A 24,336-nucleotide genomic window follows, 5' to 3' on the forward strand; every position below is an offset into this window, starting at 1 on the left:
AGGAGTCAGCTGGGTGACAGTGGGATGGGCAGGATGGCTGCAGCAGCCCAGCAACATCCAGGGATTGCCTTGTGAACCTCCAGGGCATCCCATCAGAGTCGGGCAGTCTCTGCTCACACCTGTATGAGATGTAGCCTGCAGCAGCTCTGCCAGCAGCACAGGGCACAGCTGTGGTGGGGACACTGGGGCTGTGCCATGAGCAGGGTGGTTGTGTGAGGGAGGGCTGCTCTGAGCCATCCAGCTCCTTCCTGCCATCAGCTGCACTGGGCTTAAGGGTGCACACAGATGCTCCTCTGCACATCCTTTGTCTGGAGGAAGCAGGGATGTGCTGCAGATCACCCCAGTGCTGTGACCTATCTGGGAACCCACACCCAGGGGAGATCAGAAACTGGAGTTTCAAATAACAGCTTGAAAAAGCCCCATGCATCTGCCACATTCCAGGCTGCTGTTCAGGGAGCCTTTGCCGTGGCCCCGGCAGTGATTACATTACAGCCCAAGCAGGAGATGCAATCACCCTTTGGCTTAATTGCATTCTGACAATAACCAAGCACAGAGGTGAGGAGAGGCTGCCTGGCAAGCACTGGCCTGAAGAAAGGGATAGGAGCCATGAGCTCCTCAAAGGGAACACCCTTGCCTGAGGCAGAGTAGCCCTCAGCCTAGAAGGACAAATCCTGCCACCCCAGGCCCTTCTCAAGGCATCCTTCCTCAGCTCCAAGGTAACTCCATCTCTCCTGAGCTCAGTGGTCAATGCTGCACGAGGACAGCTTGGCTGCAGTCACTGGGCCACCAGCACAGAGGAGCACATATGAAGGCCCTGATGGCAAAAAGAACAGAGCAGAGACATAATCTCAGACCCAAAGGGCAGCTGGACTGTAGACAGAGACACACACATGCTGAGGATCTGGCCCAGTCCCCCACATTGATACCCTTGGGTAAGGGGTATCAATGCACCCTCTGCCCATGTCCAGGCTTGGCCTGACCAGCTGAAGCACAAATACCCTTCAGGGTCTGTACCAGTGGATGCTCAGGCTCATCCTCCCTCCAGAAAGAGGCTGCCATGTTGTGGCACATTTGTCTGGTGACACAGGGTTAGATCCGAGGAAAAGCTCTGTGCACCAGAGCCCACTCCGGATTATTTTCAAAGAGGAAGCACGGCTGAAATCTCTGCAGGCGACCCAGCAGCCTTCACCCACCAGCCCCAGGCAATCCCAGGATGTTCTCCAGCCAGGCAGGAAGCAGGGAGGGGACTGTGCTGAGCAAGAGCACTAGTGGGCAGGCAGGCACACGTGTCTGAGCCTGCCAAGTTCTGGCATCCATTACTGGAAGCATGTCTTGACATTTATCTTGTGAGGAACGGAGACCAGACGCTGTTTCCTCACAGCACGACGCAGATCTGAAATGCATCACATCCTCCCCCAGCCACAGACATTTCTGTGCAGGGAAAGGGCTTGACCAACATGAAGGCCTCTGCCTTTCAGCCAGGAGACGCCCTGCCTAGTCACCACCCTGCAAAGAGCCCTGCTGCAGCACGGACTGCCTGGCTGAATCCTCTTGGACCCCAGGGATCTTTTGTCTTTCATGGCTCAGCTGCCAGGGTTGCCTGGGCTGGGTGATCTGGTGATCACACAGCTTTCTGGTGTCTCCAGGAAGCCAAAACACATCCTGGCTGTCTCTTTCTATTACAGCCCAAGCAGAGATTAATTTGCAAGCCAAAGTGCGTGAAGTTTAAGTGCTGAGCCCCAGCTAGATAAGCCACTGGCCTGGGAGGTTTCTGAATCTCCCTTCTCTCATGCTGGATAGAGAGCTCTTGGTGTGTTCCCCCACCAGAGTCAGGTGTGGGGAGTGTTTGCAGATATTGCAGCTGTGCAGGTGGGCACCATTCTCAGAAAAAGCTGCCAGCACATAACAGAAACAGGCAACAGCAGGCTGAAGAGAGCATCTGAGCAGGGACCATGGCCAATGGGGAGCAAAGCAGACTTGGGCAATCACAGCTTAAATCCCCCCTCAGCCATGGAGCTTGGACCAAGCTGCTCACCACCTCCTCCACCTCAGTTTTCCCATGTGTAACCAAGAGGGAATGAACAGACTTAGACATCCTTTTTCTGTCTGTCAGGTGTCTCTTGTCGTACTTCTCCCTCCTACTACATGTTCCATGATTAACTTCGGGGCTTGTCTCTGCTCTCTGTATCTCTTGCCTCCTACTCCATGTTGCTACCAGCCTGTTTCTAGCCTGTGAGTGTGAGAGAAGCCTGGCACCAAGGGGCCCTGCCCCGGGGTGTGCTCAGGGCAGCACATCTCAAAGCCATGCCCCACCAACCCCAGTGTGCATCCATATTTCCCCTCTCCTCCTCACAGGCTGCTTCAGCTGCTTCAGCTGCTGGGTAAGGATGCTACAAAGTGCTCTGCAGACCCTTCTTGGTCAGCTGGGCAGGGCTGGGGGAGATGAGGCTCCAAGCAGCATTCTCCAGCCTGGCGGGCACATCTGCTGGGGCTGAACACAGTCAGGCACCCTGTGACTTTTCTAGTCCATTATTTTTTCATCCTAATCAGGCTGTCCAGGGAACCCTGCTGACAAAGTCTGGGCCACAGGTTCCACCAGGCACAGATGCAAAACATGGCCCTCTTAGCTGTCTTTCTTCTGCTCCTGGTATTGACTCCCCTAATCTCCTAACACTGCAAGCCTGTTATGTGCTTGGTACACAGAACTCGCTTAGCATCAGGAGCTAAATTTGATGAAGCCTTAGATCACAAGTTGTGAACTTCCACCCAGATAGGCTGAACTTTTACCAAGTTAAGTAAAAGGGGGCCCCAGAGCTGGTTTGAGCTGGAAGATAAGGAAGCAAGGAAGGCTGCTACCATCATTAGGTCAGCTGACACAGCAGTCTTAGAGATAGGAGAAGGAACAGCCCGCCTAGAGACAGTGAGAGAACCCAATAAAGAACGGGAATACCCCAGATCCTAACATTACTAGTGGTCAGAACTGTCATGTGAGGGGTGGAGAACTTGGATTGTTCCTCTTTGGAGGCATTCAGCTCAAGCTGTTCTACACTTCAGATAAATAACCAACCTATTTACTCAGTGGATTGGCAACTTGTCTTCTTCAAGCAGTCCCAAGCCCTGCTGATGGTGGCATAAATCCTGGCAGGTGGGGTAATTCCTTCAACAAAGCCCAAGGCTCCACATGGGTAGTGTGAGGCTGAGGGTAGGGCAAGAAGTGGAGCTATGTCTGGATGATGCAGGACTCCAGGCAGGTGATCCCACATAAATGTGCAACAGCTGTCACAGGAATGGGACTGATGGGAAGAGTACTCCCAGTCCAGGCTGTGCTTCTGGGACTCTTTGTTCCTGGTAGTGTTAGAGTAGTTTGCTGGAGCCAGTTGTGTCAGTGCCTGCAGCTCCCACACCTCCTTTTCCCTGCATCTCACAGCATTCTGGACTCTTATAGCCTAGTCAAGAACAGTTTTGTTCCCACAACGCAGGAGAAACTTGCTGTCAGAATGAGATGGATTTTCCTTCTTTCTTCCCCCCTTCCCCTCCCACCCCCCCCCGCTCTGTTTCCTGTTTCCTTTCTCTAGGAGTTTGCACCCTTCTTCTCCTTGTATTTCTTAGGGTACCTTTAGACCGACTCAGCTTGGGGAACTCACCTAGCAGCAGTGAGTCTGGTACAAGGAAACCTCTAAACCTCCAGGATCTCAGGGATGGTATGCAAAACCCTTTCAATAGTTTTCTGAAAGAATAATCCAGCAGAATTAACTTTACATCCCCAAATAAAGCTCAGGCTTCACCTGGACCCTCTCATCAGTAAGACATACAGCAAGGGCAGAAAAGGTTTGACAGAAGCCCTTTGCACCACGCACAGCTCACAAATGCAGGGATGTGCCATGCCACCCATGGAAGCTGAAGGAGGTGGAAGACCCAGAACAGCTCAAGAAGAGGGCTGTCCTTGCTGCAGTGCAGAGAAATCCCTGGGTCTCCTTGCCTTGGAGGAACTCTGGAGCTCTGCACCCTGGTGGAGCCCAGGAATGACCATTGGTTTGTGAGAGCCAGCTAGGCACCAGTGCGCTTTGGAGAGGCGCTCCCCATGTCCTTGCTGGGTCTCTGCCCAGAGTGTCCAAATGAGGGAAATGAAGATGAAGGGCCTTGAGAGGAGCAGTTGAGGTCACTTGGTCTGTCCAGCCTGGAGAACAGACTGAGGACAGACCTCGTTGCACACTACAACTTGCTCATGAGGGGAAGAGGAGGGGCAGACACTGATCCCTTCTCTGTGGTGACCCGTGACAGGACCCGAGGGAATGGCTGAAGTTGTGTCAGGGGAGGTTTAGGTTGCATGTAAGGGACAGGTTCTTCACCCAGAGGGGTGGTCGGGCATTGGAACGGGCTCCCCAGGGCAGTGGTCACAGCACCAGCCTGACAGAGCTCACGGAGCAGATGGACAGGTCTCTCGGGCACATGGTGTGACTCTTGGGGATGTTCTGTGCAGGGCCCGGAGCTGGCCTCGACGAACCTTGCGGGTCCATTCCAACTCAGCATACTCTGTCATCTGAGTGCTCGGCACGACCAGAGGCAGGCACGGGCGAGGGGCTGGCACGGCACCGACGCGATGGGGGGCACTGCCCCGGGGGAAAAGCAGCGAGGCGAGGCTGAGCAGCGGCGGCGGGGAGGCCCTGCCCGACCTTCCCAGCGCCGGCTCCTGTGCCCCGCTGCAGCCGGGCAGCCCCGCTGAGCCCCCGGCCCGGCCCCGGCCCGCCCCCGCCGCCTGGCTCCGCCCGCCCGCCGCCGGCCCCCTCCGCACACGGGCGGAGCGTGCGGGGAGCCGGCGGCGGTGCCGGAGCCGGGCCGGGCCGGGGGCTCAGCGCTGCCGGGGCCAGCGGGACCGGCCGCAGCTGCCGCCGCGATGACCCTCAAGTCGGGGCGCAGCGCCGGCGGCGGCAGCAGCATGAGGACGGCGCTCTCCGACCTCTATCTGGAGCACCTCCTGCAGAACCGGCCCAAGCCCGAGGTGAGCGGCCCGGTGCGCGCCCGGACCCCGCGCCTCCGCCTGCCCCCCGCCCCCGGACCCATCCCGCTCCCGGCCCCGGCCCCGCCGAGCCCCAGCAGGGAGCCCCGGCGGGCCTCGCTGCCTGCGGGCCCTTAGCCCAGCACCCTGCGCCCGGCTCAGGCCCGGCACGGGTCCCCCGGGGGTCCCGCTGCATCCCGTCCCTCCCGCACATGCAGGGGCGAGCAGCGTCCCAGGGGCAGAGACCCCGGTGTGGGCAGCCAGGTGGGCGCCCTGTGCGTGGCGTTGCTGGTCCCCAGCACCCCGGGAGCAGGGATGCTCGCTGGGGACGTGGGGTGCCTCCGGGGAGTGGTCAGCCAGCATAGCCGGCAGAGCAGAAGGGGCTGGGTGCAGGGGAGGAAGGCTCCAGCATCCTGCCACGGAAGAGGTTGTGCTTGTTTTGCTGCAAAGTTGTAGCTGGTCTGAACTGGAACTGCCTGTCACATGAGCTGATTCAGCTGCTGAGCAACCTCCAGGTCCACAGCATGGGCTGGAGGAGGGTGGGGGTCTCTTCCCTAGGGAAGGAGGATGCAAGCAGCCCTTCTCATGCCTACCCCAGGACAGGGAATGAGCCGATGGCCACATGCACCCACCTCCAACAGAAGGGGAGCAGCCTGTACCAGCCCTCTTGGTTCTGCTGGGTGGGCTCCTTCCTCATTTAGTGTTGCTTGGGGTAGCTTGGGTGCAACCAGGAGGTCAAGAGTTGCCAGTGTTAAACAGCTGGTGCTTTTCTCCCGGCAGAGATTTTCAGCTTTGAACAGGCATCCTTGGTGAAGCCATGGCATAACGTGCCTGGGCTAAGGTTTCCTTGCAGCTGTGGGGAGCCTCTGAGAGAGAGCAGGGAGGAAATTTCCCTGAAGTGCTGTCCTTGGCCCATCCTGTTGGACACTTAAACATGCAGAAGAGGCTTGTCAGATCTGTCTCACACCAGTGGCTCATCTGCTTTTTATGGTTCAACCCTGGCAGGGTGCTTTGAAAAAAACAGTCGGAAAAAAAAAATTAAAGCAGAGTGTCTGGACCAGGCAGCTGCTGAGAGGAGCTCTCCCATCCCTCTGCCTGCAAGAGCCAGGCAGAGGGCCTGCCTGGCTGCAAACAGAGCAAGGATAAATTGCCGACAGCAGCAGAGCATGGAAAATGTAGGAGCTGCCCTACAGCTTCCTGGTATTACGGTGTATTTATTTCAGTAGGGATAAAGGGAGAGATGGTGAACTGAGATCTGTGATCTGAGATCTACTGAGATCCTTTTAAAAGGAGCTCTGTAGGGCTGGCATCCAACAGTGTCCTGAGCTTGCCAGTTGCCCACATGCCCATCTCTGTGTCATGGACACGCAGAGATGGTGCTGGCCCACAGTGGCTGTGGCCCCTCCGTGGGACACCCGGACATTGCCCAGCAGCAGCTCTTGGGCGGGATGCTGGGTCTGCCTGGCTGCTCCTGCTCTGGAGTCAAACAGGGTGGCTTGGAGGTTTCTGTTCTGCATTTTATCTGGCAGAGCCACGTGCTGGGAGCTGCTGTCCTATGTTCCTCACGTGGTGGGAGGGCATGCAAATCATGGCAAGTGGAAGCCATGTTATTGCTAGAAAACAATCCCAGGCCTCTTGCCTTGAGCCTCGCCATGTGCCTGCATATCTTTGCCATATCTCCTGACTGACAAGTACAGATTTACCAAAAAGGTGTGGGCTTTATTCCCAGCTGTGCTCCTGGTTGGCAGGATGTCCTTGGGCTTGTCCCTTTATCATCTGTGACTCAGTTCCCCAGCTGTAAAATGGGCAGCGAATGTGACCTTTGGGAGTTTGATGGAGAGAAGGAGGGTACTTCTGGGGAGAGCTGATCTTGAGGGTGCAGAAGGAACAGAGGGAACTGCACTTGCCTCTGGGCAGCATTTCTCAGCATCCAGCTGGCAGCAGCTCCAAAGCAGACTGAGGCCACAATCCCCCAGGGACCAAATCCTGAACTGACCACAGGTAAAACTCGGTTGAAAGCCGACCTAAACTTCTGGCTTTGACTGATGAAGTGGGGAGGGCTGGTTCAAACTTTTTAATCTCAAATGTATTTGGCTGTGTTGCTGTGTGTAGCAGCTACAGGGAAAAAGCTGTTTTGCAGGGCTTGTTCTGGAAGCTGGGATGGAGTGGCAGGGCAGCTCCTCCTTCTGTCAGTGTTGTGGTTCCACTGGCTGTCCCTCAGAGGTGACCAGCTTCACAAACACATCTGGAAGGCTGCATCAGCCTTTTCTGGTGGGAAGGTGGTGCCTCAGCAAAACTGACTGTGCTCCCTTGAAAATCTGGCCCATCTCCAGTGCGGCACTCTGTGATCTGGAGTCAGCATGAGGGCACACAGAGCTGGCAGCACCTTCTGGCTGCCACAACCATTTTGCATCCCTCCTATTTCTCTTTTTCCCTTCCCACAGAGACCTGTTGGTGTTGCTGGGCCTTTTCCCAGTATCAGCAGTGTAAATCCTTTTTGGTTTAAATGTTTGTTGGTTTGATTCTTTTTTTTTTTTTTTAACTTCAATCCTATTGCTGGAAGGGGTTTTAGGTGAGATTATTCCTGTGGTTGTGCAGGCAGACTTGGGAAGTCAGTAGCCCCTGGCAGAATGAATTACTTTTAAATGTCCACATGGCTGTTGCTCTCCAGGCTGCTGGAGCAGCCCTAAAGCAGCTCCCAAGCTCAATTTTTTGCTACTTTGCTTTTTGTACACATTGCTATGTTTTTTAAGCTCTACAAGACTGAGATGGACAGATCCTGGATGGGGAGGGAGGCAAGGCTGGAGCACTGGAGGGTGGGAGGAGATATTGCTGGGTCAGGACATCTCTGCACCAAGCAATGCCCCAAGGTCCCTGCATGCACCCATGGTGATTATAATGTGAGGGGTGATGATTCATGGAGGGAGCTGGGATTTTGGTCCTCACAGTGTGAGAAGAGTGTGTCTTCCTGCCAGCCAAGAGGGCAATCCCAGAGAAACCTGGCTCCAGGGTTCCTTCTTGTATCCAAGCTGCTGCACTTTGGGGACCCGCTTGGCAAAACCAGCAGCACTTTTCTCCACATACTTGCCAGGCAGCCCTGTTTTTCCAAGGCTACCTGATACTGAAGTCTGTTGGTTAGAGCAGCAAGGAGAGCCCAGGAACCAAATCTCTGAACGTGCCCTTTGCACTGTAGTGCTGCTTTCCTCAAGTGCTGCTTCAGCCTCCTGCAAAAAAGCTGCCCAGTTAATGTTTGATTTGCCCATGGCATGCAGCCTGGTGGGGCGAGTGCAGCAGCAGCAGCAACCCCCACAGACAGTGCTGACCCCACTGGGGGACAGGATGCCAAGTCCTGGGATCCTCGCTGCATTCCTTGTTGGTAAACGCTGCCCGAGGAACTGGTACACTTCCCTCTGCCCCAGGATATGGGGCAGAAATCTGGGCTCTTGAGGAAAATGCAGGCAGGGGGCTGTGGGGCACCTCTGACCCATGGAGCTGGTGGCTCTTGTGTGCATTGCCACTGGAGCAGGATTTGTGCAGGGGGATTTGTATCCTCGTCAGGCAGCTGCAAGGCACACACGGATGCTGGGTGCGGGGCTGTCCTGCACCCCTATTGCACAGCTCAGCCCCCCAACCTCCTTGCCCCACCTCTGCCCCAGCACAGACCCTGGCAGCGACAGAGCCCGGGGCTGTGCAGAGCTGGCAGTGGCTGGTGGCCACGAGCTGGCTCTCAGCAGCACTCACAGATGTTTCCTGTGGAGCAGTGCACAAGGAGCAGAGTCTGGCCAGTCACCAGCATGACTCAAAAGGCTCTTAAGGTCACAGACTACGCTGGGCCAAGCCAGCCAAGAGTGTGGCAGCTGCCAGGAGAGTGCAAGGCGATCGGGCCAGCCGGCTCATGTGCGTGGGGCATGACAGCCACACACATCTCCTGTTTCTGGGTGCCAACATCAGGGCTGAATCTGCCTCCCCGAGGGTCCTGGTTGTCCTCATGAACCAGGCATTTTCCTGTCCAGACCTGCTGGCTGCCCAGTGCCATCAGCAAAACAGCCCACACCATTCCAGCATGGCTCTGGGCAGAGAGAGTTGTTGGAAAACTCTTCTGCGTTCAGAGTTGCCATCAAGTGACTGGTGGCCATCCCCAGGCATAGCAGCCAGTCTCTGGTGACAGAGCTTGTTCTCCAGGAGTCACCAGGGTGACACTGGTGCTGCGTCAGCATCGAGAGCTGGGTGTTTTCTCCAGCTCTCAGCAAAGAGCAAAGGTTGGGGTCAGGAGGCTCAGCTGATGGGGATGGTGAGGATGGGAACTTCCAGTCCCTGGAGCAGACTGTGCTGTGTCCTGGGTCATCGGGCTGTGCTGAGCGTAGAGGTTTGAAGCCAGGAATTGCATGGTTTAACATTTTCCCAAGGCATGACCAAGATAAGTATGATCTGTGCTGACTCCAACCACCCCATGGGCACTTTGGCCTCTGGTCAGGCTGGAGAAGGTCCTTGTCCTCCTGTTCCTCCTTGCACCTGCTGGTTTGGCAGAGGAGGACAGCTCTAGGCATGCACACTGCTGGATATGTTCCTATGTACTGCAAAGGGTGTGGTAGCATCATGCCCTGCTAGGGCTGGCAAGCCAGGCTGAGGGAAATGGATGCAAGTTGTTCTTCCTTCCATCTTGCCAGTCCATGGCCTGGGTGCTGTTCTGGGCTGGGATTCAGCCTTCTTCTCCGTGTTTAAGCCGTTGGCAGCTGGAGCCCATGTGGTTGCCTTTTGAGGAGGAGGTTGGTTGGCACTTTTGGAAGTAGTTGGCTTAAAAATAAATCCCTGCATCATGGGCACACAGCTCCCTGAGCCCTTCCCTCCCTGGCCCAGCCCCACCAGTGCCCTTTCTGGGGGCTGTGACAGTGACCGTGCCTGGTCTGTCCCTCTCTGCCAGGACCTTTCCTGCTGTCCTTGTTAGTCCTAACTCTGCTGCCCCTTTCTTTGGCTCCCTCCCTCCTTTCTGCCATCACACAGAGCTGGATCACCATCTCAGCCAGCAGCACTCCAGCACATCCCTACCAAAGCTCATTTTATTGTGGTTTAGTGCCGTGGCTGCAGCCCAGTAGCAGATACTCTTCAAGAGCCTTCCCCTGGCCTCACCAGATCTGCCTCCCCACCTGGCAGTGTGGGACTGCAGCTTCTCCTCTGCTCCAGGCCGGGGGCCTGGGGTGGGTGAGAGCGAGCTGGGGCAAGGGTGTCAGGCTGATATTTCCCAGCTCCTGACATGGAGTCAGGCTGTGGTGGGGAGAGGTGTTGGCTCTGCCTGTCTGGGGATGGCCACGACACTGATGCAGGACTGAAGCCAGTGAGGACCTTGCTGGGTGTCCCTGCAGATTTGCTCGCTGTGGCTCTCAGCTCAGGCACTGCTGGGAGGGAGGGTGCAGGCTGCAAACTGGGCAGCAAAGCTGGGAGTCTGGTGTGGAGTGGGTCAGCCAGCAGAGTTTGTTTTGCATCATGGGCTGGCATGGGAATTTGTGCCAACGGGGCAGGCAAGGGCTGCAGATCGAAGCTGGCCTGAGTTTTGCTGGGCCAGCACTGATTTGGGAGAGGCTTGAGGAAAGTCCACTGCACTTGGGGCTGAACAGGCACATTTGTGAGCTGTGTGGAGACATTGCCCAGCACGTCTGAGAGATTTAACAGGACTGTATCAGGCTTTCTTGGGCTGGGAGAGAGAAGCTCACCAGGCAGGATGGGTTTGGAGGTCTTTGTATAGGACCCCATGCACTCTCCATCTGCCCTGGTGCCAGCACGTGCTGGAAACCAAGAACAGAGGTTTCCTCAGGGCTGAAAGTCCCTGCTTGGCATCCCAGTGCAAACCAGCATGAAAGCACCTGTAGCTGGGAGCTGGGAAGGAGAATGGGATGTTTCTGGCTGGCTTGGGAGCACACTGCCTTCAGTGCCTGGATGTTGTGTACATGGCTCTGCACCGTACAGTTGCCCACTGATGTAGGTCAGCAAAGGTTGAACTTGCAAACTGAGCAAGAGCAAAGCCTGGCTCCAGTTCTCAGGGGTGAGTCCCAAACTGTTCCGTTCACTTGGTGAGGATGTCCTGGGCTTTATGCTCTGCAGCAAGCTGTCTGTGAGCCAAGTGCTGCTGTGACATACAAGGAGCATTTGTGACTCTTTGCTTCAGAAGATCAGCTGGGGACTCTTTCGGCTTCTGCTACCTGTAGCTTTTCCAAAGTTTTCTTACATCCTGTGTTTCCCAGGCTGGAAAACTGCAGATTAAACCCACACCCACATCTCCAAGGCTCAAGCTCTTCTGCTCCTTTCCTTTTCTTGCCCTTAGCATCTTCTCCTCCCCTGTGCTCCACCTGCGCCGCAGGCACGTTAACATGTTTGAGTAGCTCAGCCCCGCAGCAGGGATCCAACATTCCCAGGTGGAGCCCCTAAACCGTGGTCTCTGTTTTGCCCCGACAGGCCATGACTCAGTCCCCAAACGCCATGACTGAGGACATTTATACCAACGGCTCAGCGACCCTGGGCAGCCCCTCGCACAGCAGCAGCCGCGAGGTGCGCAAGATCCGCCTTGTGCAGTTCGAGAAGGTCACCGAGGAGCCCATGGTGAGAACTGGCAAGGCCCCAAAGCTGGATGGCACCCGGGGGGTGGAGGGCAGGTTGAGCTGTGCCAGCAGGCTGGCCTTGAGGGAAACAGATCACTGGAGATCTCGGCCATGGGAAAAAGTTGCTGGACTCTGCCTTCTGCCCGGGCACCCGAAGCGAGCCCCACAGAGGATGGTGTTAATGGTGCCAAGAGGAGCTGCAGCAGCCTGAGTTGGCCTAGCAGGGTCTTCCCCCCAGCCACTGCACAGCCCACTGTGGACATGGGCCTGGAGTGGACTTTGCTGAGGGCAGGAGAGCTCTCCCCTCTAGCGAGCAGTCATGGATTTTCCTATCTTCCAGGGAATCACGCTGAAGCAAAATGACAAGCAGAGCTGCATGGTGGCCAGGATCTTCCATGGGGGCATGATTCACAGACAAGGTAACAAGGCTTGTAGAAGCAGTGCATGTCTGCAGGTGGTTTCTTCCCATGCAGCAATAAGGCAGGTCCTCAGCAGTGCTGGCTTTCCCCTGTGACATGGACATCTGTGCCTGTTCCTCCTCTAGGGATGTGTCAGGAGCTTGGAACTCACTGGTCTCTCTGCATGATTGTCATGTTAATACACTGGAGGCTTTAGGGATAAATAAAGGGTTGGGGGAAGGGCTCTCCTAAAAAGGAACTGGAGATCATCTGTCTCTGTCTCATGGTGGGGTCACTGTAAGAAGAGATGGTCCCCCCTGGGGACCGTGGGGGAAGCTCTTCCCATTCCTAAAGTGCACAGGTGGAACAGGCATCCTGTAGATTGGCTCTGCAGACCGAAATAAGGTGCCAAAAGAAATAAATAGGTGCTATTTTCTGGGTTTGGGTCTTGCCAGGGAGGCGTGGATACGAGATGTTCTCTGCTTAGAAGAGTCTGCTTTTCCAGCCTTGGATCCAAGTGGGAAGTCTGTGCTTACAACTGCCAAAATAAGACAGGAGCCTTTCCAATAACACTACTGGAGCCTGATTTTTAGCAGTGTATCTGAGGCTGTAATCTGCCTGGGTATATAAACTGAAACCACACAAAGCCAGGAATGCTTGTGTTAAGGGCCCTGTAAGGAGCTTGTCATTGGCTTTGGGAGAGGTACTTGGGGTTGGGTTTGAAACACTGATCCAGGTGCTTTGACCAGTCCAAAGCACTTTCCACACACTGGAAAGCAGCCTGATTTTCAGACTGGCTAAATGTGTCTATTGGGTGGAGGGGGAAGAATTCATTCCCCTTGTGCTTTACTCCCATGTGCTTCGATGGCACGTGTGGTTCCAGGAGCACTGCCAGGCAAACACTGCAGTGTCCTGGCCACAGCTTGCCCAGGAGGCTGATGGAGCTGTGTAAGTTGGGTTTGTCCCTTTTCTGCATTTTCTTATTTCTCACGTTGCTGGCAGGCTCCCTTCACGTGGGTGATGAAATCATAGAAATCAATGGGCAGAGTGCGAGCAACCACTCAGTTGACCAGCTGCAGAAGATGCTGGTAGGTATCTGTGTGTGTCAGGGCTGTTCCCTGGGAAGGACCCCGTTGGTCTGCATGCTGTGAGCATTCACTCCCTCCCACACACCAGGGCCAGCACACAGCTGCCTGCATATGGCAGTGTGATGTGGCAGAAAGCACCCTGCATGCAGCCCCGGTGGGGTCTGTGCTTGCTGCTTGTTTGTGGCCTCCTGGAGCAGCAGTGAAGGCTGTTGACTGGGTCCTTGACATGTGCTGATCCTGTGTGGGGCTTGGAAACCACCTCTGTTTGCCAAGGTTGGTGTGCAGCTCCAGCACTGCTCTTGCAGACCTGAGCCACACATGCATGTCATGTTTGTGCCATTTGCCTGCTGCTGAGGTCATGGTGATCCTGTCTGGCCCTTGCCAGAGACAGCTTTGCACAGGGCCTCCAACCTGCTCTGGGTTCACACACTGATCCTGATCCTGATCCATGCCCAACATACGGCACCTTGTTGGAGGGAGGTGCTGCTGCTGCTTGAGGGTCCTAAGCAGGAGGCTTGGCCTTGCCAAAGTGCCACAGGATGTCCCTGCTCCAGACAGCGGGACCAAGGAGGAGCTTGTCTTTGTTTTTGCTTCCTGAGAAGGGTGGTTGGCCCAGGTGGTCCCTCCAGGCCTCCACATGTGGTTGTCCCCATGGGACCATGTGGATCTTGTGATGCAAGTGAGGCAACAGTGCACTGGCCTGTGGCAGGCAAGAGAGTGCTGTGCTTTAATGCCACCAGGAGGGCCAGAGCAAGAGGCCAGCATGGAGAGGACCTGGAAGAATCAGCCTCTCCTCCCAGGCTCCTCACTGGAGCAGCCAGGATGGAGATGATGCAGATCTCCATGTTCATTCTGGTGGTGCTTAGCAGTGCCCACAGCCAGACCCTTGTGAGGGTGCTGGTGTCCCCCATGGGAATGTGACAAGTATGGCAAAGCCAAGCAGAGCTGTTTCTGACCAGGCTGTGGTGTCCCCCAGCGCGGTGGGGAGCACGCAGGAGCCCTGCCTTTGCAGGTGCTGGCACTCAGCACCTCCCTGCACAGGTTGCTGCTATTGAGCTGCCTCCAGACACCACCTCCTCCAACTCTTCTTTCTCCCCTTTGTTCACTAGAAAGAAACCAAGGGGATGGTCTCATTAAAAGTCATTCCCAACCAGCAAAGCCGCCTCCCTGCTCTTCAGGTAAGTGCAGCCTCTGGACCCGCGGGCAGTGCTGGGATGTGGCTGTGGGGCAGGGTGGGACCAGAGCAAACCATGCAGGACCAGTGCTGGGGAGAGAGCTGTGCTCAGCCAGGGGTGTCAGGGCAAGGGGGGGTGGCTGCCTTGGCACCTTGTGTGAGCTGCTGGAGGGACCTGTCCTGTGCTTACATCACTGCAAACAACCATATGTTGGGCCTGTGTGGATGTGTTTACCCAAAGCGTGTGTGGGAACACAGGGCTGGGATGTCTGAGCCACCAGTGGTGTTTGGGGATGGGACAGCAGTGGCAGGTGCTCACCAGGGAGCACGTGAGGGTCTCCTTCAGAGCCACGTTCCTGTAACAGGGCCAGCCCCCAGCTCTGTGATCCCTGCTCTCACCGATGCTGGGTGCAGCAGCCCCAGTGAGGATGACGTCGGTCTGGGTGCACAGCGTGGGAGGAAGGAAGCAGTGGGGGGAAGGAAGGCAGCTCCTTGCACCTGCTGTCACTGCCAGGGTGGGGAGGCCATGCTGTGTCACCAGGGGGTGACACCTGTGTGGCTTTGCCTTTGAAGTCCTGCTGTGGCCGAAATAGAGTAGTGGGGAGGGCTGTGTCCTCTGCCAAGGCTTCAGGGCGTGGTAGCTGGTTTGCTGTCTTGTGTGGTGCAGGAGCAAACCCCAGTGCAGACCCCCTGTCATGGCCAGGCAGGGGAGGGAGAGGAGTTCAGAGGCAGAGGGTGGGGGCTGGATGGGGCTGGCATGGGCTGAGGGAGCACATGTCATTCTTTACTCAGAGAAGCTGAAGTTCTGAACATGGTGGCAAGTGTTGGTGGCTCTGCTTCTTGCTCAGTCCATGCTGTCCCCAGTCCTGCTCGACCAGCTTTGCATGTGTGTTTATTAAACACTGGGCCATGTCTGTCCTTCCCTGCTGTCTTATCTGCCCTCCCTGTGCTGACCCAGCCAGCTCAGTCAGTCAGCTCAGTGCCAGGGGAAAAGCTACCCCAGAGGAAAAGAATGCAGTTTCTGATTCACCTGAGGCTGGCCACGGGCTCAGGGAAAGACACAGGGACAGACTGTCCCAGCAACAGTTGTACTCCCTCCTGCTGTGCCCAGGGCAGTGGTGCTGTCTGCTTCCCAGAGCCACAGCTGCTCTGTTGGTTGCAGTACCACCACCAAGAGTGGACTGTGTTTCCACTCCTGGATCCCCATGGTCACCTTTATTTTAGGGACTGGTGTAAAATCCTGGCATCATGATTTTCCCCTACCCTGGCTTGCCCCAGAGAGGCCGAGTGTCTCTTGGAGCAGGTCTGCTTGGGAGGGTCTTAATGAGAGGAGGCACAGAGCGTTCAAGGCTCTTGAGGTCCCCTCCAGCATATTCCCTGCAGCCTTTTGACTTTAAAAGACCAGGACTTCTCATGCTGGAGCCTGCTCAGCAGCTGAGTATCTGGCCCTAGGGAGGGGCTGGCAGCAGGCAGGCAAAGAGCCCTGTGCAGTTGTGGGTGAGGTGTGGAGCTGTCTGATGCCAACTCCTAACTGGTGTAGGGTGGGTATTTCCAAAATGGCCTGGCTTGGACCATCAGTGCTGCAGGAGCAGAGAGCTCTGGGCGGTGCCTGCTGTGTATCACTCGTGTGTTTGTGTGGGTGATCAGCTTCCTGGTGCCAGAGAGTGCTTTCAAAGCAAGCAGCAGTCCTCATCCTGAAAGGAGATTTCGCTCTTACTGTTTTTCCTAATTTCATTTTTTTGTGAGTGCTCTCGTGTCCCAGCTTGATCCATATGCTCTTTTCTGGCAGTGAAAGGGAACCATGCTTGTGTCCTGATGGCTCTGTGCCTCCAGCAGCACAGCTGAGGGACGACGAACTGTGGGAAATTGTTTTAATGTGGAACAAGGACAGCATGGTCTGCTCTGCCCAGGGAGGATGAGTTTCCAGGCCCTGCCTGTCACATCTGAGGGAAGGACAGGCATCACCCCATGTGAAACCCTTTGCCCCCTTGCTATGTGCTGTGTTTCTAGGGTAATGAACTTGCTAGGGTCCTGCTCAGGGTTCCCTAAACTCTGCCTTTCACTCCTAATCCTCCATTCTCTGCCTGGCTTTGCTTCCACTCCAGTCCTGACAGGGTCCTGGTGGGAGTGGGTGCTGTAGACTCCTTCTCAAAGAGCTGAGCAAGCAGAAGGGACAGGGAAAGCCAACTTTCTTGGTCTTCAGGGCTTGTCCAGCCTCAGGAGGATGCACAGTGGCCTGGGTGGGAAGCAGCAGCAGCAGCAGCAGCTCGTTTCCAGTTGCGGCTGTGATGAATTGTAGCTTTGTGAGAGTAGCTGATGCCGAAGGGACTGGGACAGACCAAGGCAGGGATGGATACAGCACTGCATCCTTGGCTCCGTGAAGGCCTTGTGCCATGCAGGGAGTGCCCAGTTCTGGGGAAAGGCAGCACAGAGCAGCTGAGATTGAGCCATGGCCTTCCCTGGGGTCCCTGTTGCGACGTCACCCCTGTGCTCACCCCACTGCAGACGCCAGTTGTGCACCGTGTCAGTGGGACTCCTCTGTGGCTAGCTGAACTCACCAGCACTGTGCAGCACCCAGGGCACTGCAGGGAGGCCCCATGGCAGGGTTTGAACAGCAGCCGTGGGTGTGTGGGTCTGCCTAGAGGCAGCAGTCCTGTCACCAGCTCCCAGTAGAGCCAAGATGCCATCCTCCTTCCCTCATCCACTCACCAGCACATCTCACTACAATTCCATGCCCAAGACTTTTACCCCTAAGCTTTGTGCATCTCCTTTCTCCCCACACAGCCCTGTGGGGCCTGGGAAGGAGCAGGGGCTGTGTGCCTGGAGCCATCTCTGCAGTCACTGCTGGGGAATGCAGTGTGGGGGCCAAACTTGGCCACCCTGCATGGCCTTGCTGACTCTGGTCTGCTCTCTCTTTTGCAGATGTTCATGAGGGCACAGTTTGACTACGACCCCAAGAAAGACAACTTGATCCCCTGCAAGGAAGCAGGACTGAAGTTTCAGATCGGTGATGTGATTCAGATCATAAACAAGGATGACAGCAACTGGTGGCAGGGCCGGGTGGAGGGTTCCTGCACTGAGTCAGCAGGACTCATCCCTTCTCCAGAGCTGCAGGAGTGGTAGGTCCTTGGATGTGGCCAGAAGGGCTGGATCTGGGAGTGGAGGCGGGAGCAGTGACCATGTGCTATCAGGAGTTTGAGTTGGGTAACACCAGCGTCACTGCTGGGACAAGGAGGCAAATGTCCCCTTCATGTGCTGCAGGGTGAGCCTTTTCTGTCCCAGCAGCCAGCCTGTTGCTCTTGCATGTCTGAGGGACAATCCTGCTGCTGTCCCAGGGCTTGGGGTGACAGCTGGGCCATGGTGGTGTCCTCCTCTCTTGGTAGGCGTGTGGCAAGCGTCACCCAGCCCACCCAGAGTGAATCCCCAAGCTGCAGCCCCTTTGGGAAGAAGAAGAAGTGCAAAGATAAATACCTGGCCAAGCACAGCTCAAGTAAGTGTGAGCAGGGCAGTGGGCTCCATCCCCAGCCCTGGTCATCTTTCCTGCCTCTGGGCAGGGCTGGGTCTGTCCTCCATGGGAGTCAACCAGAGGGCCCAGCTGTGTCAGCAGTGGAACCTCAGGATACCCCATAGCTGTCACTTCTTTCGAGTCCCTTCTCCAGTCTTCATACCCCTCATGTGGCCACAGCTGTGTCCCCATGTGCACGAGGCTGGCTCAGCACTAAGCTCCTGTGCTCTCCCCTTGGTGACAATTCCTTGCACTCCCAGCCCTGTGAGGTCAGGCTCCCCAGCCTCAAACCCCCCAGGCTGCTGAACACAGGGCAGGCAGTGGCAGTGCTGCTGCTCAGCAATTAAGGAGCAGCCTGAACTGCTCCCACAGCTGCCAAGTCCTGTCCCTGGTGGGGCAGGGAACTGCCCCTCAGCCACCCATGCGAACACCCCATGCTAAACTGAGCAAAGAGCTGGGTGCCTGAGGACTGCTGGCTCCTGGCCCAGCCTGCAGCTCCAAACAGCAACAAACAAGGCTGTAAATCACCCAGATATATAAAGCTCCCCCAGCAGCAAGCTCCCTGCAGCATCCTGCTGCTTCTCCATCTCAGCTCCCAGGTCCTACTGTCCTGAGCAGATTTAATGAGCAAAAGCAGCCCTGGCTTTGTTGGCAGCTCCCCAGCACCCACTCTGCCCCTCACATTCTGCTTGATGTTGCTGCTGCTCTTTTTCCCAAGCAGCCAAACGTGGATGAGCTCCTAGCCCAGTCCTGACTACTCCTGCCCTTTTGCCCAAGGACCTGGCTTTGGTCTGATACACACACACACATGCTTGTGCTGGTGTGGCCAAGCCAGTTCTTACCCCTCTGTCTCGTTTCTCCTCCACCCCAGTTTTTGACCAGCTGGATGTCGTTTCCTATGAGGAGGTGGTGAGGCTGCCTGCCTTCAAGAGGAAGACTCTGGTGCTCATTGGTAGGTCCTGTGCCAGGCATCCTCTGCACACAGGGGCTGTGTGGTGGGAACCAGGACTGCACGGGGGCTGGGGCACTGCAGTCCTTCAAGACCTAGTAAGGTCTGGGGAGCATTTCTTCAGCCTGCAGCAGTCATCCCACGGGCTGACCCCCTCCATGCAGCATTGTGCATGGCCTGGCATCTGTGCTGCAGTGCTGGGGCAGTTGAAGCACGTGTTTGCAGCTCCTGAGTATCTTCATGGAAAATCTCTATTCAAAGCAGCTCTGGTGTGTGCAGTTGCACCAAAGCAAGCACTCCCATGCTATGGGGACTGAGCACTTGGTGGTGGACTGCACGGGCATGGGCAGCCCACCAAGTCCAGGCAGGCTGGCTGCTCTGCAGGCAGCAGTCCTGTCTCCAGCTGGGGCTGGAGGTGAGCGTTCCCAGGACATGAAGAGCCTCTTCCAGGGCTGGATAACACCACAGACCAGCCCAGAAAGCGCATCTTCTGCAGGGCCCTGGCCAAGCTCTGCATCTTTCGTCAGACCCAGAGCTGTGGGGGGGCCCCAGCACCTCCCAAGAGGCTGCTCTGAGCTCAGCTCTAGTGTCCATCTCTCTCTCTCTCCAGGGGCCAGTGGCGTGGGCCGTAGCCATATCAAGAATGCTCTGCTCAGCAACAACCCAGAGAAGTTCATGTACCCACCCCCATGTAAGTACCCAGCCAGGTGGAGGGCACAGCATGGGATGCATTTCCTCTCACCTCTTTGATCCAGCACCTTCTGACAGCAGGTGGGAGGTGAGGAGATGTTCCTCCAGCACCACCAAGCCCCTGAAGTCAGAGGTCCCCACATGCAAGGCCTCCCTGCCTGCTGTCCCACATGGACCCACCTTTACCCACAGAGGCTGCAGGGCTGCTGCCACCCACACACAGACACCTCATTCTTCTCATCCAGTGCCTGTCCCCAGCTGGCTGAGGTCCTAACTTGTCCAAAGCAGGAAGCAGTTAACAGGGGATTAGTCCAGCTTAGGCTTGATGCTGGCTCCACTCTATTCCCCTCTCCTTTTGGGGGCCAGCACTCACCCTCTCCCTCCCTCCCCAGACACTACACGCCCCCAGAAGAAGAATGAGGTGGATGGGAAGGACTATTACTTTGTCTCCACTGAGGAGATGACCCGGGACATCTCGGCCAACGAGTTCTTGGAGTTTGGAAGCTACCAGGGAAACATGTTTGGCACCAAGTTTGAAACAGTGCACAAGATCCACCAGCAGGACAAAGTCGCCATTTTGGACATCGAGCCCCAGGTGGGGAGGAGCAGGGGGAGGGGTGGGTGGACAGGGGCTGCCACAGATTGAACTGCCTGGGTGCTGGCTGTACCTGTCCCTGCCTTCTCTTCCCAAAGGAAGAAGCCAGCAAGCCCTGGGGTGGCATTTCCATTGGCAAGATGTGGGTACAGTGAGGATGTTCCCTGTCACAGCACACACCTGGCTGTGACAGCAAGGCCACGGCCAGGCTGCTGTGGGAGTGGGTTGCAGGGACCCTTTCCCAGGAGCCCACCCAGTGAGCTCATGTCCCCAGTGAGGGGTGTCTCCTTTAGCCCCCACTGCATCACAGGCACCGTGCCAGCCTGGCTGGGGGCAGCATGGGGGGACAGCAGCCAGCCAGCTGTGCCTGGTCCCTGCCTAACTGCACCCCTCTCTCCACAGACTCTCAAGATCGTCCGCACGGCCGAGCTCTCCCCGTTCATTGTCTTCATTGCCCCAACAGACAAGGCAGAGGAGGTGAGTGGCAGGGTGTCCCCTTCTGTCCCCCTCTGGCTGGGCTTCTTTGCCCATGGCAGAGCCTGCTGCAGCAACCCAGGGCTCTCCCCTTCAGCATATTCCTGTCTGCTTTGCTTTTGGTGGTCCGGAACTCAGCCCAGACCTGAGAAACAGGCATTGCCAATTCCTGCAGCTGTAGACTCAGCCACCCTCATCCCAGCATCATAATCGCAGTGGGGAGCACAGCCTAGCACCCGGAGCAGGACCATTTATCCTGCCATCAGCTATGCAAATAGACACTCAAACAACTGCTCCTTTCATTCTTTGCCTCATTAGGATGCTGATCCCTTTAACGTGAGGATGAAAGCAGCACTGATAGCACAGTTAACTCACTCGGTGCCAAGTGGCAGCCACAGGCTACCGCTTCCCAGGAAGCCCCCCTGGATGCAGGGATGCTGCCTACCCTGTCCTGCCTCCCAGTCTGGCAGGGAGATGGGAAGACAGAGGCCAACAAGAAGACCCACAGCTGTGCTCCTCCTGCCTTCAATGGCAACAAGGGCACCTCTCCCAATCTATTAAATTTGTGTTTGTATGGCTTAAGCTACAGCTTGCAGAGAGGATATTTATGCAACCTTCAGAGCAAGTGTTGTGCAGGTATTTAGAAGCACGTTAAGTTCCTAATGCAGCAGGCTGAGGAGGGGGGGAAAGGGGACAGGTCTCAGAGCAGAAAGGGCCACTCTCTGTCACCCACAGCTGCCTCCATCCAGAGAGGAATCACATCCTGCTGCAGTGGGCAGGGCCAGCCCTGCTGCCAGGCACTAAATATAACCCTGCAGCTCGGCTCACTCTGAGGAGAGGGATGCGGCAGAGTTAATGTGACCCCGCAGAGCTCACGTGAGCAAAAACCGCTCCTTGCCCTCCCCTCTCCACCCCCAACAGCTGCTGGCTTCATCCACAATATAGGAAAAATTAATTTTATGCGAATAGATGAATATTTTCTGTAACTCTTTCAAGATGAAGGTAGCTAAGCACTATTTTTTTTTTTTTTTGCCCCTAGGGTAATAATTATATTTGAAGTTTGTCAGTGTTGAACTGAACACCTTAAAGCCAGAAGCCTGCTGTGCCCTGAGGGAGGGTGTGGTATTGCAAATATTGCTGTGCCATCTGTAGTATGTTTTTAGTGCTGACCACTAAAGGTGACACTACTGTGATATATACCCAGGTGGTCTAACAAAAGAGAAGGGAAGGACATAAAGACTGGTCTGATTTGGGTCTATTAATGTATTTTTAGGACTATTTAACCTATTGATAATAGATATAATTATATAATAGATATGATAATTAATATAATCTAATAATACCCATTTAGGTCTATTAATATCTGCACAGAGCAGAGCTCAGCAAGCACTGCACCCCAAGCTATCCCTCCTCCCCAGGCACAGAAGCTGCCTGTCATTCAGGCTCCATTAGGGAAATACGTGGAAATGGTCTGGACCTCACTGCCAGGGGCAGAGCTGCCCAGGGGATGCACCCCTGGGATGCCCCTACAAGGTGGGCAGCCCAGCCACACTGGCAAGAGGGGAGGGGCAGCTTTGCTTTTAGTATCAAAGTACAGCACTAAAAACCCAGTCAAAACCAGTGGAGAGGCTGGTAAAGCTGTGCCAGCTGGTGCTGTTCTGGTCAAAAGCCAGGGGGAAGGGAGGATGCTGCAGGGATCCCACCTCCAACCCAGCCTGGATCTGGTGACAGTGCCCAGCAGAGCACTGAGCAGCCTGCTGCTTGTGAACCTTCTCCCTGGGACCTGCCACAGAGCATTTTAAAGGTAAATACAAGACCCAGCAGGTCTGGCCTCAGTCTAGCAGGTAACCTGATGCTCCCATCACCACATGGAGTCCAGCAAAAGCCCCAGACACAAGCCCAGAGATCACACAACACTTCCTGGCCCATCAGACAAGCTCTCTGTGCTCTGATACTTCTCAACCCCTCGAGTTGTTTCGGTGCTGGGAGGGTGTTTCCAGGTTGGGACGGGCTGTGAAGTTCCTCTCCTGAGCACTGTCCTGTTCCTTGCAGTCGGAGGCTCTGCAGCAGCTCCGCAAGGACTCGGAGAGCATCCGGAGCCGGTACGCACACTACTTCGACCTGTCCCTGGTCAACAACAGCGTGGAAGAGAGCCTCCAGCTGCTGCAGGAAGCCTTCGAGCAGGCCTGCAGCTCTCCACAGTGGGTGCCCGTCTCCTGGGTCTACTGAGAGGGCACCCAAGCCCAGCCGCTTCCCATCAACCATCCTGCAGCCACTGGGAAACACCTCCTCAGCTTCCCCTGCCCCACAGGGCCCAGCACAACTCCCTCCTCTGCTGCTCCACCGACACGGTCTGGTTCACACACACACAGGGTGCCTGCAGCTCCTCTCCTGGCAACAGAGGCTGCCTGGGTGCCGGCCACCTCCTGTGGCACTGCAGGGCAGGGCAGTGGCTACAGCAGCGCCCAGGTTAGCTCAGAGCACAGCTCCCTGCCCGCCCCAGGCAAGGGAAAGCACAGTCCTGCTGTAGCACCCAGCTGATCTGCCCTGCAGCAGTCCCAAGGGAAGTGGCAGCACAGGGGCTTTCCAGGCAGATGTCTCCTGACATGGCAGGAATGCACCCAACTCAAAACCCTTCCCGCTGTCCATGAGGCTTCACCAAGTCCACATCTTAGGAGGCTTCTCCCAGAGCATACCAGAGCCCCTGCATCCAAGGGTTTCCTCTCATGAATGGGGAAGATGCTGAATGTGGCACGGAGCACCCGCAGGCAGGCCTCACCCGGTGTTCCCAGGCTGGAGTTTTCTCATTGACCCTGTGCAGCCATAGGTGTAAAAACTCACTGTTATTGGAATTCTCACCGTGCAGCTTGGATTGTTAGTGCCTGGCCAGAGAAACGGGGCAGCAGCTGAGCCAGTTCCACAGACCAAACCCCAGAGGGTCTCTTCAAGGGGTAAATTACCTCCAGCCACAACTATCTGTTGCATGCAGTAGAAAAGTGTCTACAGTGATCATCCAGGCATGTTTTCCAGTCTAGGGTGTCTCACACACTGTATGCAATGATGCAAGCCATGCTCACCATGGGGTTTGTACTGACTCACAAGCCCCACAGCACCATGTCTGGGAAGTATCACCGTGGCTCCTGGGCAAACCACGTCCACCATGTAGGTGAAAAATGTCATTTGTGTGTTCAGTCAGCTATAGGGGCAAGGGGAAGGTGGTTAACAAGTCTTGTGCAATTTTTTTTAAGGATGCCAAAAATAAAAATCTATGTGCAATAGGGACCTTCGTTCTGATCCACTGCAGGGAAACAATGAGCAGCAATAAATGTGCGCTGAAACATTGCTGTGGCTGGTGTTTTACCTCTCGGGCTGGGCACTGACAACGCAACGCCAAAGGCCCTTCTAGTGATGGTCCTCAGCAACACGACCATTTCTCTGCACCAGCAGAGTCTTCAGGAGAGGAGCACAGATGCTGGGCACGTGGTAAAAGCTGCCCCCCTGCCCCATGAACAGCACTGACCTTTCAGGAGAAGCAAGAAAATCACCTGTTCAAAACCAGACGTTTTATTTCTTTTTTTGTAAAAAAGAGTAAATAAAAATGGACCTTTTTTTTTTTTTCCTGCTCAGGTTCTAACACCCACCAGCTGCTGTTCCCACTGCCTGCATGTATCTCCAGCACTGGAGGGGAGGATAGACCGTTAAAGACAAAAGCAATGCACGAGGTTAAACCAACAGTTAACAGAATCTCTGCAGGGATGGAACTCAGAACAAAACAGCCTGGGGTCCTTCACCATTAAAAGGAGCTAAATCCTGGCTCAGCACTACCCCTGTGACAGAGGAGAGACCTTCTGCCCCCAGCAAGTCATTCCAGATAAGG

The 24,336-nt window shown here is 55.7% G+C and overlaps 1 protein-coding gene across 1 annotated transcript; it reads left to right on the forward strand.

Annotated features, from left to right (window-relative positions):
* Nucleotides 1-4,816: 4,816 nt before the first annotated feature.
* Nucleotides 4,817-23,801, forward strand: MPP1 (MAGUK p55 scaffold protein 1). Its single transcript, XM_048318917.1, has 12 exons — nt 4,817-4,999; nt 11,444-11,587; nt 11,927-12,005; nt 12,987-13,072; nt 14,182-14,250; nt 17,169-17,365; nt 17,630-17,736; nt 18,623-18,703; nt 19,311-19,391; nt 19,783-19,985; nt 20,388-20,462; nt 22,512-23,801. The coding sequence occupies exons 1-12, from the start codon at nt 4,895-4,897 to the stop codon at nt 22,686-22,688; spliced, it is 1,404 nt and encodes a 467-aa protein (XP_048174874.1). The 5' UTR covers nt 4,817-4,894; the 3' UTR covers nt 22,689-23,801.
* Nucleotides 23,802-24,336: the final 535 nt, after the last annotated feature.

The sequence above is a fragment of the Corvus hawaiiensis genome, chromosome 14 (assembly GCF_020740725.1).
Source record: "Corvus hawaiiensis isolate bCorHaw1 chromosome 14, bCorHaw1.pri.cur, whole genome shotgun sequence".
Lineage (NCBI taxonomy): Eukaryota > Metazoa > Chordata > Aves > Passeriformes > Corvidae > Corvus > Corvus hawaiiensis.

Bases quoted from the DNA above. Each gene is read 5' to 3' on its own strand.
- MPP1 (XM_048318917.1), top strand. From the start codon at position 4,895: ATGACCCTCAAGTCGGGGCGCAGCGCCGGCGGCGGCAGCAGCATGAGG. The intron at 5,000-11,443 runs GTGAGCGGCCCG...TTGCCCCGACAG, and splicing joins AGAACCGGCCCAAGCCCGAG to GCCATGACTCAGTCCCCAAA. The intron at 20,463-22,511 runs GTGAGTGGCAGG...TGTTCCTTGCAG, and splicing joins CAACAGACAAGGCAGAGGAG to TCGGAGGCTCTGCAGCAGCT.